Source organism: Rhinolophus hipposideros (assembly GCF_964194185.1).
Source record: "Rhinolophus hipposideros genome assembly, chromosome: 10".
Taxonomy (NCBI): Eukaryota; Metazoa; Chordata; class Mammalia; order Chiroptera; family Rhinolophidae; genus Rhinolophus; species Rhinolophus hipposideros.
Window position 1 is genome coordinate 77,555,839 of NC_138056.1, and position 13,144 is coordinate 77,568,982.

Here is a 13,144-nt window from a genome sequence, read left to right on the forward strand (position 1 = left end):
CAAAAAGCAATTCCTTTTGCAATTGCAGCAAAAAGAATAAAATACCTAGGAATAAACAACCAAGGATGTGAAGGACCTATATGCTGAAAACTATAAGACATTTCTGAAAGAAATTGAAGAAGACACAAAGAAATGGAAAGACATTCCGTGCTCACGGATTGGAAGAATCAACATAGTTAAAATGGCCATATTACCCAAAGCAATATACAGATTTAATGCAATCCCCATCAAAATCCCAATGGCATTTTTTAAAGAAATAGAACTAAAAATCATCAGATTTGTTTGGAACCACAAAAGACCCCGAATAGCCAAAGCAATCTTAAGGAAAAAGAACAATACTGGAGGTATCACACTCCCTGATTTTAGTTTGTACTACAGGGCTACAATAATCAAAACAGCATGGTATTGGCAGAAAAACAGACATATAGACCAAAAGAATAGAATTGAGAACCCAGAAATAAAACCACATAAATATGAACAGATAATTTTTGACAAAGAAGCTAAAAACATACAATGGAGGAAAGACAACTTCCTCAAATAATGGTACTGGGAGAATTGGATAGCCACGTGCAAAAGAATGAAACTGGACTGTTATCTGTCGTCATGTACCAAAATTAATTCAAAATGGATCAAATATTTAAGCATAAGACCTGACACAATAAATGGCACAGAAGAAAACATAGGTACTAAACTTATGGACCTTGGGTTCAAAGAGCATTTTATGAATTTGACTCCAAAGGCAATGGAAGTAAAAGCTAAAATAAACAAATGGGACTATATGAAATTTAAAAGCTTCTGCACAGCAAAAGAAACCATCGACAAAATAAAGAGGCAATCAACTGAATGGGAGAAGGGTTTTGCAAACAGTGCCTCCGATAGGGGCTAATATCCAAAATATACAAGGAACTTATGCAACTCAACAACAAAAAAAACAAACAACCCCACTGAAAAATGGGCCAACGACCTGAAGAGACATTTCTCCAAAGAGGACATACAAATGACAAATAAACATATGAAAAAATGCTCAACATCACTAATCATCCGAGAAATGCAAATAAAAACCACAATGAGATATCACCTCACCCCAGTCAGAATGGCTATCATCAACAAGACAGTTAGAAACATGTGTGGGATAGGCTGTGGAGAAAAAGGAACCCTCATACACTGTTGGTGGGAATGTAGACTGGTGCAGTCGTTATGGAAGGCAGTGTGGAGGTTTCTCAATAAATTACGAATAGAATTACCGTATGACCCAGCAATCCCTCTCCTGGGTATCTACCCAAAAAATCTGAAAACATTTTTCCCTAGAGACACGTGTGCTCCAATGTTCATTGCAGCTTTGTTTACGGTGCCCAAGACATGGAAACAACCAAAATGTCCCTCAATAGATGAATGGATAAAGAAGTTGTGGTATATATACACAATGGTATACTATTCGGCGGTAAGAAAAGATGATATAGGAACACTTGTGACAACATGGATGGATCTTGAGAGTATAATGGTAAGTGAAGTCAGGCAGAAAAAGCAGAGAACCATATGATCTCACTGATATGTGGTATATAAACCAAAAACAATAAAAGAACAAGACAAACAAATCAGAAACAAAAAGGCATAGACTCAGACAATAGTTTAGTGGTTACCAGAGGGTAACGGGGGTGGGGGTAGAAGATGAGGGTAAGAGGGATCAAATATATGGTGATGGAAGGAGAACTGACTCTGGGTGGTGAACACACAATGGGATTTATAGATGATGTCATACAGAATTGTACACCTGAAATCTATGTAATTTTACTAACAAATGTCACCCCAATAAATTAAAAAAGAAAAAAAATTGACATTAAAAAAAGATGCTAAACTACTTTTCCAATGAATACACTGTCTATACATTTTGATGCAAAGCCTTTGATACAGCCCATGTCCCTCCAACTCATTATAAATATCCCTAAAATATCAGCTTATACCAGAATGTAATGTGGCCCGGTACATGAAACTCTAATATAAACTATACAGATGATTACGTTCTGGGTTCTAATTTTAGGTTTTATATTGCTTGGTACTCTAGTTTTTACAAAATAGAGGTATTCTCAGGATATTTTAAGAATGCATATAAACTAACAATGACTTTATTTTGTACCTACCAAAAAATATTTTTTCATACTTATGATCAACTACTTTTAAAAGATGGTAGTATTTCTAGGAGAAAAAAATGACAATCAATGTAAAGTTTCTAAGAAACTAAAATGAGCTACTATTAAGGACTATCTACATATTAGCAGTTGTTATATTTTACAAAATTATTAGGAAGGAAAATCATCCACTTGTAACTTTGATTACCAAAAGATTGTATTTACCTATATTCAAAAACTTTTATGGCCTAAAAACTGAGAAAAATACTGTTTAAGGGATTGTAAGGAGGAAATAAACAAAAAGAAGATGGGAAAAACCCCTAACATATCATTTGGGCATAAGTATGATTCGTCATACCTCTAGCGAAAGCTAAGTAGATGAAGCAGAATCAAATATGATCAACTTTTAAAATCTATAGGTTTTCCAAAGTAACTTATTCAAGGCTGTCACAGCCACTTAATAATTGTGTGTGTGTATTCTGAGATAATCTTCACTGAGTTGTGTTTTGGTGAATATAATCCTATCGTAACGATCTTTGAAGAACTATTTTTCTAACTCCTTAAAAACTTGTTTTCAAAAAACCTTTCATGTTTCTTCCAGTCACGTTAGGATCATCTGGGAGCAAAAGGATATTAATAGAACTGCTATTAGCACACTCTGCAGTAAGTTTGTAAAGTATAAACAAGTATTAATAATTCAAAGTACATGAATATTAACCCTTGGTCAGGCATTACATTTTGGGGAAGACAATACATCTGGAATCTGAGTCTAAATCTGATTCTAGAGAAATGCTCTGAGACAGACAACCTAATACAGAACTATGAAATTGCTTATAAAAACAAGAGTATAAGAGAATGTAAGATCTGGAATAAGAACTCAGTATCCACTGAAGAACCCATCCACCAAAGGTCAGATTAAATACAAAACAGGCCTTAACTCACAAAAGAGGTCATTTGGAAAATAAGCAGAAGAAAAAACATTACTACACATAGCAAACATGAGAGCAAATCACATCTAGATATTTCCTTTAAATTCGCAGAACGTAGTGAATGTAGTTCTTTCCCAGGACCACAGCCTTTCTTCAAGCTCATTACAGAATATGTAGTTCTACTAAGCTCTCTTTATTCTCTGCACTTTCTAGTATACCTTAAACAGCAGCATAAATTTTCCTTTAAAGTTTATTGTTCCCTTCTGTAACTGCATTCCCAAAGGCACCAGACATCTTCTCAAACTAAACCACCTCAGTACAGGATTTAAAGGTCCATAAATTTCTGACCCAACCTACTTTAGTTTTACCAGCCTAGAGTCAGTGGACAGTGAATCACATTTTCTATTCCAGTCAAGGCAGTCTACTTTTCATCTCTTGACTCTAACCACTGTACACAATACCCTTCCTGGTCTGCCTCTTTTCAGTAATACCTTCTTCATCAAAAATTATTTTTTCTCTTTAAAACACATGAAGACTAAAAGCACAGGCAATAAAAGAAAAAAATAGATGAACTGGACTTCATCAAAATTAAAAATTTTAGTACATCAAAAACGAGTGAAAAGGCATTCAACAGAATGGGAGAATATTTGCAACTCATACATCTGATAAAGGATTATTTGCAATTCATACATTTGATATGGAATTAATATTCAGAAAATATGAAGAACTACAACTCAATAACAAAAAACAAACTCAATTAAAAAATGGACAAAACATGAATAAAAACTTTGGCAAAGGAGATATACATATGGTCAATAAGCACAAGATATTCAACATCACAGAGAAATGTATCATAGGGAAATGCAAATCAAAACCACAATGACATAGCACTTCATCCATTAGGACTGCTATTATCAAAAACAAACGAACAAAAAAACAATTGTTGGTGAGGATGTGGAGAAACTGGAACCCTTATGCACTGGTGGTGGGAAATGTAAAATGGTACAGCTGCTATGAAAGACAGTATGGCAGTTCCTCAAGAACTTAAAAGACAGAATGACTACATGATTCAGCAATTTCATCTGTGGGTATGTACCCAAAAGAACTGCAAGCAGGGGCTTGAACAGGTATTTGTACACCAATGTACATAGGAGCATTGTTCACAATTGTCAAAATGTGGAAACAATCCAAATATCCATTGACTGATGAAAGGATAAACTGTAGTACATATATAACGGTGGATTATTATTCAGCCTTAAAAAATAAAATTCTGATACATGCTATAACATGGATGAACCTTGGAAACATTATGCTAAGTGAAATATGTTAGACACAAAAGGACAAATGAGTCCACTTATGTGAGGTACCTAGAACAGTCAAATTCAAAGAGACAGAAGTAAGACAGTGGTTAGCAGACTAAGAGGGAGGAATGGGGAATTAGGAAGTAGTTAATGCATACAGAGATTCTGTTTAAGATGATGAAAAAGTTCTAGAGATGGATAATGGTGACGGTTGCACATGTATTAATGTACTAATGAATGTATTAATATTAGTAAACTATACACTTCAAAATGGTTAAAATGGTAAACTTTATATTTTAACACAATAAAAAAATGAAGATTCAACCGAAAACAGCTAATGCCATTAAATTTCTCAACATTTAATACAGATTATTACTAATTATGATACTTGAATGGTTTATCAGTTGGGTATAAAACTGTCTTCCAATATAAAGTTAGAATTTTTTAAATTAGGCAATTTTTTAAAGGATATCTTAAATACTGACCAGAGTTTAAAATCTGACTTATGAAATGAAAATTAAGTAATTTATCAGAGAACAGCATACTTGAGAAACTATACTGTGCATTCTTATTCTCTCCATCACTAACTTTGTTATGGTGCAGTAGTTTCCTACTTTATGGTGCAGTAGTTTCCTTCATCACACAAGTGTATATTTTATCCAAAATAGCTAAAATTTTAAAGTACATAAGTTTTTAAATCGAATGATGGCATATAAGATTCAAATGCTAGACTTGAATCACAGACTTTTCAGTATAAACAGCAGGAACGGGAGGACAGATGTATTGCCTTATGAGTCTAAGACATACATGCCTTTCTAGGTCTAACACAGAAGATAAAACATCATAATTTAACTTGTAAAAAACTAAAAGGGGAATTATGGCATATATTATAAAAGTGTAAGAACTTCATATAATAAATTCATGTTTTATCAAAAGGAACTCTTCCAAGGATAGTCACATAAATCTCAGACATTCTGATCCCCATAGTATTGCCACTAGGAAGATGGACATTAGGCTATATAAACTTAATAAACTAAAACCAGTACCACTATTTTTAGGAGCAAACTAAATGACATGCATAAATATCAAAGTATATTTAACTTTTGAAATGATCATTAAATGTGAACAATTAGAACAGAATAATAAAAATAATAAATTACATGGATGGAAGCAACTGACTATACAAGTATGGAGGAACTTGGGCATACAAATAACATGAATCAACAAAATGGTATTTCCATTTCAAAAGAAATCTGGTATTGTAACAGATACCTGTTTCCCTGAAAACAAGATCTAGCCAGACAATCAGCTTAATGCATCTTTTGGAGCAAAAATTAATGTAAGACCCAGTCTTATGTAAGACCTAGTATTATATATTATACCCAGTATTATATTATGTTATAAGACCCGATCTTATAGTAAAATTTAAGACCGGGTCTTATATTAATTTTTGCTCCAAAAGACGCATTACAGCTGATAGGCCGGCTAGGTCTTATTTTCAGGGAAACATGGTAAATGCAAATGATGTAAGAGTTAAGACAAATCAAGATTTGAAGTTCCACATGTTAAGATAGGCCGTAACAAAGGGTTACAGTCATTCTGATCCTGCTTATATATCCCAGAACATAGCTGGTACTTAATAAAAATGTATTGGCTATCTGAAGATCATTAAATAAGAACCTGGAACCATTTAGTAGCTAGGGAAGTCCAGAGCCAAACATAACTGAGTTTAAAAGATGTGCGATAGGGTAATTATCTCAGTCCTGATCTATAACCTTAAAATTCTGTGGAAAAGATGGCTACTTCAACTCCTAAAGCAGTGTATGTAACCTGAAATCAGAAAACTCTTTTATCATAGAGCTTAAGGGAGCTGTCAAAACACAGAGGCAACAAAGTCAAGAGTTATGATCTTTCCAGAGGTAAAATGGCAGCTCTTGAAAATAGTGAAAGATAGGCATATTAAGAAGGTCTACCAGGAAAAAAATGGGAGTTAAGGTTTAATTGGACAAGTCAAGGATGGGAAGGTGACAAATAAGCTTTGACATATGACACACTATTGTTAGCCAGGTTTTCCTGGTTACCAGTGTAGAACTGTGAGGAACCCGACTGCCTTGACATTTTAGGAAGCTATCAAAACATCTGCAGAATTCACTGAGCTTTTGAAATGTCCTAGAATACTGTCATTCGACATGATAAACCACATCAGAATATTTGATATATACGTCTTCTAGTTAAAAAATACAGAATAAGAAAATACTGAAATTCTGTTCACTTAGAACAAACTCAAGAGAGAAACTTGTCTACCAGTGTAACTCCATACTTACATGTTTTCCCTTATTCTTATTTAGGATATCTAAGTTTTGGTTTACTAATCAATTCAGCAAATTTAATTCCTTATACTTCAGTTTTAAGCTTTAGATTAAAAAAATGAATTGTTTTATCATGCATACATAGAATAGGATGCTTTGGGATCTAAAAAGTTTTTATCTTATCTTCACTTCTAAAAACATCACAATCAACAAGGTAATCGAGACTGAGACAGTAAGTGGTAGGCATTTATTTTTAATCAGAATACTAACACTGAAACTCCTTTCTAATGATAATCAGGAGTGAGAGTTCCAATACAGTTTAAGAGAACTTTTTAAGTAATTCTAGTTCTTTCAGAAAAACTTTGATTAGATATAAAGCAAAATCTTCTGAAATTCCCTTTTCTTTTCTGACTCGATCAGGATAAAGAAATCACTACCCGCCTTTGATTATGGAAATGACAAAGTGAGTTAAATATTGCTATAAACTGAGAAGACAACTGGCTTTTCCCATTCTTAGATTTATCACTTGTTTATTTAAGAAGAATAATCTTAATGTTAAAAATTAGTAGGAAGCTTTTAAAAAGACAACTTTTAGATTTATGGTAACTGCTCTGTAATATTGCTTTAAAGTAAGAATATATATTTAGAATATATTAAGAATATAATAATAATATATATATATATATTTAACTAAATGCATTTAGTATACAGTTCTTTAAAAAACATTCACCTTTTAATAGATTAATCAATGACAATGAAAGTAGCTTCCTTAGGAAAAAGAAACTAAACAATAAAGGCAATGGCTGAAAATCCTAAATCATTTCTGTTATCAAGAGAGTTGATTTAATTTAATGATTGAACTTTTCCACAGAATTAACAATCACTATTACTTGCATTCAAAAGAGGTATAATTTGAGGGAAAGAGTAAGTCTGTGAGGATTTTGAAATTTTTCCTAACCACTTATCATTTTTAAGATGTGATGATTCATGGGTCTAACAGAGATTGTAATTTTCAGGAAATATACCAAAAAATCCATGTTAAATAACAACAGTGGACCTTAAAGGCATGAGCTTTTGTCACTTTATTGTTAACCAATGAATGAATGTTATCCAAAATTATAGATGTAATTGTAACTTAATTGTACAACACAAAATTATACTAACGGTAAAAGCCTGGTGGAATTTACCAAATACTCATTAATATGTTTTTACATTGCTATATGAACATGTGTTCTCAACTGCTAATAATAAAAGTTATAATTGGTTTAATCACTATGAAAACCCATATTGCAAATAGTTGTTCCTGTTTAGAAAAATTCACACAGCTTTAAAAATGGATTAAATCCATTTTAATCCTAATCTACAAACAGATTATAAACAGCAAATATAACTGGTAATTTTTCAACACTGATATCGAACTGATGTAGCAATGGTAGTGCACACAATTCAAAATGATGAAAATAAAAATCCAGTGGTAGTCCAAGTTTTCACCTGTTGTGGCAACTGCTTTAATGTTTTGGAAAAGTGAACACGTGCTTTAAACCATGAATAGTAGGGTTCACCACCTATTCCTCTAATGTGCTGCAAATAGAAACCTGGTCTTCCACAGGGATTTGAAGGATGTGCACAACCCCTGTACAACAGTCGCTTCAAGGCTAACCAGTTATCTCTTGTCCTACAAAGTCCAACAAATATATATTAAATGCCACCTTTCCTTTTCATAATGTCTGCCCAGATTAATCCGTTTAAAGTCAACAAAATCAAAAAAGCACAAGGGATATTTTCAGACACAACTTGAACCTACTGTGTATGAAAAATGACCTAACAAAATGGCAATTTTAATAGATAAATGTAAATTTGAATGCATAATACCAAATGGAAAGTAGCTGAACCACACAGAGAAAACAAGGCTTTCCTTATCTCCAAATCCAGATGTTTTACAATAAAGAAAATGTTAGAACATGTGACTATTAGAACATCTTTCACACTGGAAAGATTTCTTCGTAAGATATAATTGAACTTAATATAATCTAAAAATCATAATTTCTAAAATAGGATTAACAAACCAAATTTAAGTACTCTTAGAGACTGAAAAAAAAATAAGCACAATGATTTAGGAACCAAATATGCTAAAATGATTATGTAACAATTATATCAAGAAATGAAGGTATAGACACACTTCATTATACTACAAGGGCAACATCTCTGTTACACACACACACACACACACGGGCAACATCTCTGTTTGACACTGACATACACACACACACACACACACCTTCCTTAGACATACAACACCCCTCCAGAAAGATAGTATACCAGTGAGAGCTTATAATTTTAATACAAATAAGAGTCCCACAATTCAACTCAACAAAAAGGCAGTTAAAAATTTAGCACTCTAAGATATTCTGAAGGAAAAGGAAATCTCAAAAATATCCCTTCATGACTGAAAGCATCACTATGTATTATAAAACATATAGCTTACACACTCCATTGTGTTTAAACAACCAGTCATCGCAGGTGTAGTAGTGAGGTAGTATTACTGTCCCCTCATGGGACTGATGTTTTCATATGCCACCCTTCCAGGAAGGTCCAGGGTTTTTTTTAATGGTTATAATCAATTACCAACAAATGCGTATTTTCTTTTATTAAATGTCTGTTTGTCTAAATTAATCTATGAAAGAGGAAAACCTTTTCAATCTTTCAGAGACAACTGTTATCTGCAGGTAGTGTTTCATCAGTAAAATTTCCTAGGAGCTACTACCTGCTGTGTAAAGGAAAACAGAAGATGAAACGCCAATCAATTCAACTGTCAAAGATGACTGTAATCAAGTAAAAAAATACCAAACATACAATAATGTAATAAAATTGGGATTTATACTTTTCATGATTCACAGCTATCTTCTTCTACATAATAATCAAAGACTGTCCACCTGTGTGACGTGCCCTCACCTTGAACACTGCCAATGATCTGTCTGGTGGCTGAATTATGGCTATGGGCATGGCAAGATATGGGAAGGGCACACTGAGAAAATATAATGAGAGAGAATGTGGAAATACATGCAGGTGTAATATGGAAGGGGCAAGGGAAAACAACCCAAACACTCATCAAGTCACCATCATCCTTTAAAATGTACAAAGTGCTTAAATCACACATACACATTTGTCAGACATGATCATTAGTATTAATCTTCAACAGAAAAAAAAAATGGAAAATGCAAAATGTGAAAGGAAGTGATGGAACACTGTTCTCCGTTCCCTGGCCCAAAAGAAAACCAGCATGATATCACACTGCCTTTATGTTGAAGAGCTCCCCTTAAATATGTCTTTCAGCCACGACAGTCAAACTGGTATAAGTGCTTTGGCAAGGTGGGATGCATTCCATCACATCTGCAAAGGCCTGCTTTTCTCTGTTGGTGGTTCAGCTTATGAAGAACATGTATGCAAAAATAACAGTTCTCACATTGCTTCAAACTCATCAATACGTTGCTTTGTGTTGCCTTGTCGGATCTGTCGCAGAGTCTTGTATTTATCGCGGCCTGCTTTAACATTCTCAGCATGAAGAACATCATTTTGTGTTTTCTTGCTTTCATCTCTGGCCTGGGCTAATTCCGAACTTAATGCCTATGTTTGAAAAATAAAAATGTATGACAATTATTTTTTTCTTACAAAAATACACATATAAGAAATCTGCTTTTTGGTACATTAAAGAAAAAGATTTCAAAATGGAATTTTTAAAGTGTGTAAGTTTGTTTTACTTTTAGTTAATGGTGGGGATAGGAATTAGGGAGGAATACCCATGGCTTTTCATTTCTATACCCACCAACCATGGTGATTTTGTGTATTATTCTAAATTTCCTTAACTTTCTCACAATACTTGAAATGACTTAACAAAAGATTCAATGTAGCTGTTACAGAATAATGTTACTGTAAAATCTAAAATCTACACCATGAGAGAAGCTTTCTTCAAAAGTCTTAATATATTTATTACAACTATCACCTCATTTTCTTGTCTTTATTAATATCTAAAGATTTCACCTATTAAAAAATTAGGGAACTTATCTGGAAAAGTCTAATATTAATTTCTCATTTTGATATAATTATATAATTAGATCAATAAATAATTCAGATTATGTAATGTCATACAGGTAGTCTGTTAAATTACCATTGTTTTTTAACGTATACTTTACTGTTTAAAACCTAAATTCATTTGTTTTCTTTAAACAAAGCATTAAAATATTTTCGCTTTTTATTTTTCAGATGTGCAAAACAGTGATTAGATATTTATAAACCTCACGTGATAACCCCAATAAGTCTATTACCCATCTGACACTGTACATAGTTATTACAATATTATTGACCATATTCTCTATGCTGTACTAGATATCCCCATGACTATTTTTTTTTTAATTATACTTGACATTCAACATTATATTAGTTTCAGGTATATAACATAGTGGTTAGACGTTTGTATAATTTATGAAGTGGTATCCCCAGTAAGTCTAGTACCTATTTGATACCATACATAGCTTTTACAAGATTATTGACTACATTCCCCATATTGTACTTTACATCCCTGTCTATTTTGTAACTAACAATTTGTACCTCTTAATCCCTTCTTTTCCTTCACCCATCACCCAATCCCACTCCCATCTCCCAACCATCAAAACATTTTCTGTATTTATGAGTTTATTTCGTTCTTTAGATTCCACATATACGTGAGATGATATGGTTATTTGTCTTTATCAGTCCGACTTATTTCACTTAGCATACCCTGTAGGTCCACCATGTTGTCACAAATGGTAAGATTTCATTCTTTTTATGGCACAGTAATATTCCATGGTATGTGTGTATCACAATTTCTTTATCCAATTGTCTATTGATGGGCACTCAGGTTGCTTCCATATCTAGGCTATTGTAAATAACGCTGTAGTGAACATAGAGGTCCATATGTCTTTTTGAATTAGTGTTTAGGATTTTTCTGGATAAATACCCAGGAGTATAATTGCTGAGTCGTAAGGTAGTTCCACCTTTAATTTTTTAAAGAATCTCCAAACTGTTTTCCACAGTGACTGCACCAATTTGAAATCCCACCAACAGTGCACCAGAGTTTCCTTTACTCCACATCCCCACCAACACTTGTTGTTTGTTGATTTAATGATAATAGCCATTCTGACAGGTGTGAGGTGGTATCTCATTGTGGTTTTGATTTGCGTTTCCCTGATTAGTGACATTGAGCATCTTTTCATATGTTTATTGGCCATCTGTATACCCTCCTTGGAGAAATGTCTATTTAGGTCCTCTGTCCATTTGTTAACTGGATTATTTGGGGTTTTTTTTGGTGTTGAGTTGTATGAGCTTTTTGTAAATTTTGGATATTAACCCCTTATCAGATCATTGACGAATATCTTCTCCCATTCAGTAGAAAGTCTTTTCGTTTTGTTGATGGTTTCCTTTGCTGTGCAAAAGTTTTTTACTTTGATGTAGTTCTATTTGTTTATTTTTCCTTTTGTTTCCCTTGCCCGAGGAGATATATCAGTAAAAATATTATGGTTAATGTCTGAGAGTTTACTGCTATATTTTCTTCTAGTTTAATGGTTTCAGGTATTACATTTCAGTCTTTTATCCATTTTGAGTTTATTCTTTCATGTGGCGTAAGGTGGTCCAGTTTCATTTGCTTTACATGTATCTATCCAGTTTTACCAGCACCATTTATTAAATAGACTGTGTGTACTCGAGTGTATATTCTTGCCTCCTTGGCATCCTCGGCATCCCTTGCAGTAAGTATAGGGATGGATTTATTTCAGGACTCTCTATTCTGTTCCATTGATCTATGTGTCTGTTTTTATGCCAGTACCATCCTATTTTGATTACTATGGCCTTGTAGTACAGTTTGGTATCAGGTAGTGTGATACCTCCAGCTTTGTTCTTTCTTAGGATTGCTGTGGCTATTTGGGATCTTTTATGGTTTGATATAAATTTTAGCACTATTCGTTCTAGTTTTGTGAAAAATGCCATTGGTATTTTGATAGGTATTACATTGAATCTATACATTGCTTTGGGTCGTATGGACATTTTAACTACATTATTCTATCTTTGAGCATGGTATATACTTCCATTTACTTGTATCTTCTTTGATTTTTTTCAATATCTTATAATTTTCTGAGTACAGGTCTTTTACTTCCTTGGTTAAATTTATTCCTAGGTATTTTTTTGTTTTTGATGCAATTGTAAATGGGATTGGCTTCTTAATTTCTCTTTTCGACCATTCATTATTGATGCATAAAAATGCAACTGATTTCTGAATTTTGTATCTTGCTACTGTACTAAATTCATTTATCAGTTCTAATGGCTTTTTAGTAGAATCTTTGGGGTTCTCTCTATATAGTATCATGTCATCCGCAAATAATGACAGTTTTACTTCTTCCTTTCCAATAAAATACTTTTAATCTTTTAACATGAATCAAGCTATCATTAAA

The 13,144-nt window shown here is 33.1% G+C and overlaps 1 protein-coding gene across 4 annotated transcripts in view; it reads right to left on the minus strand.

Moving 5' to 3' along the window:
- RDX (radixin) overlaps positions 1-13,144 on the minus strand; it is an 89,388-nt gene that overhangs the window by 14,006 nt on the left and 62,238 nt on the right. For 3 of the 4 annotated variants that reach the window (XM_081061913.1, XM_081061912.1, XM_081061911.1), the window contains one exon: positions 10,129-10,289. In XM_081061913.1, the coding sequence (XP_080918039.1) occupies positions 10,129-10,289 (161 nt within the window). Of the gene's footprint in view, positions 1-7,495; positions 10,290-13,144 lie in introns of those variants that run through there. The other variant, XM_081061914.1, reaches the window with a different exon arrangement.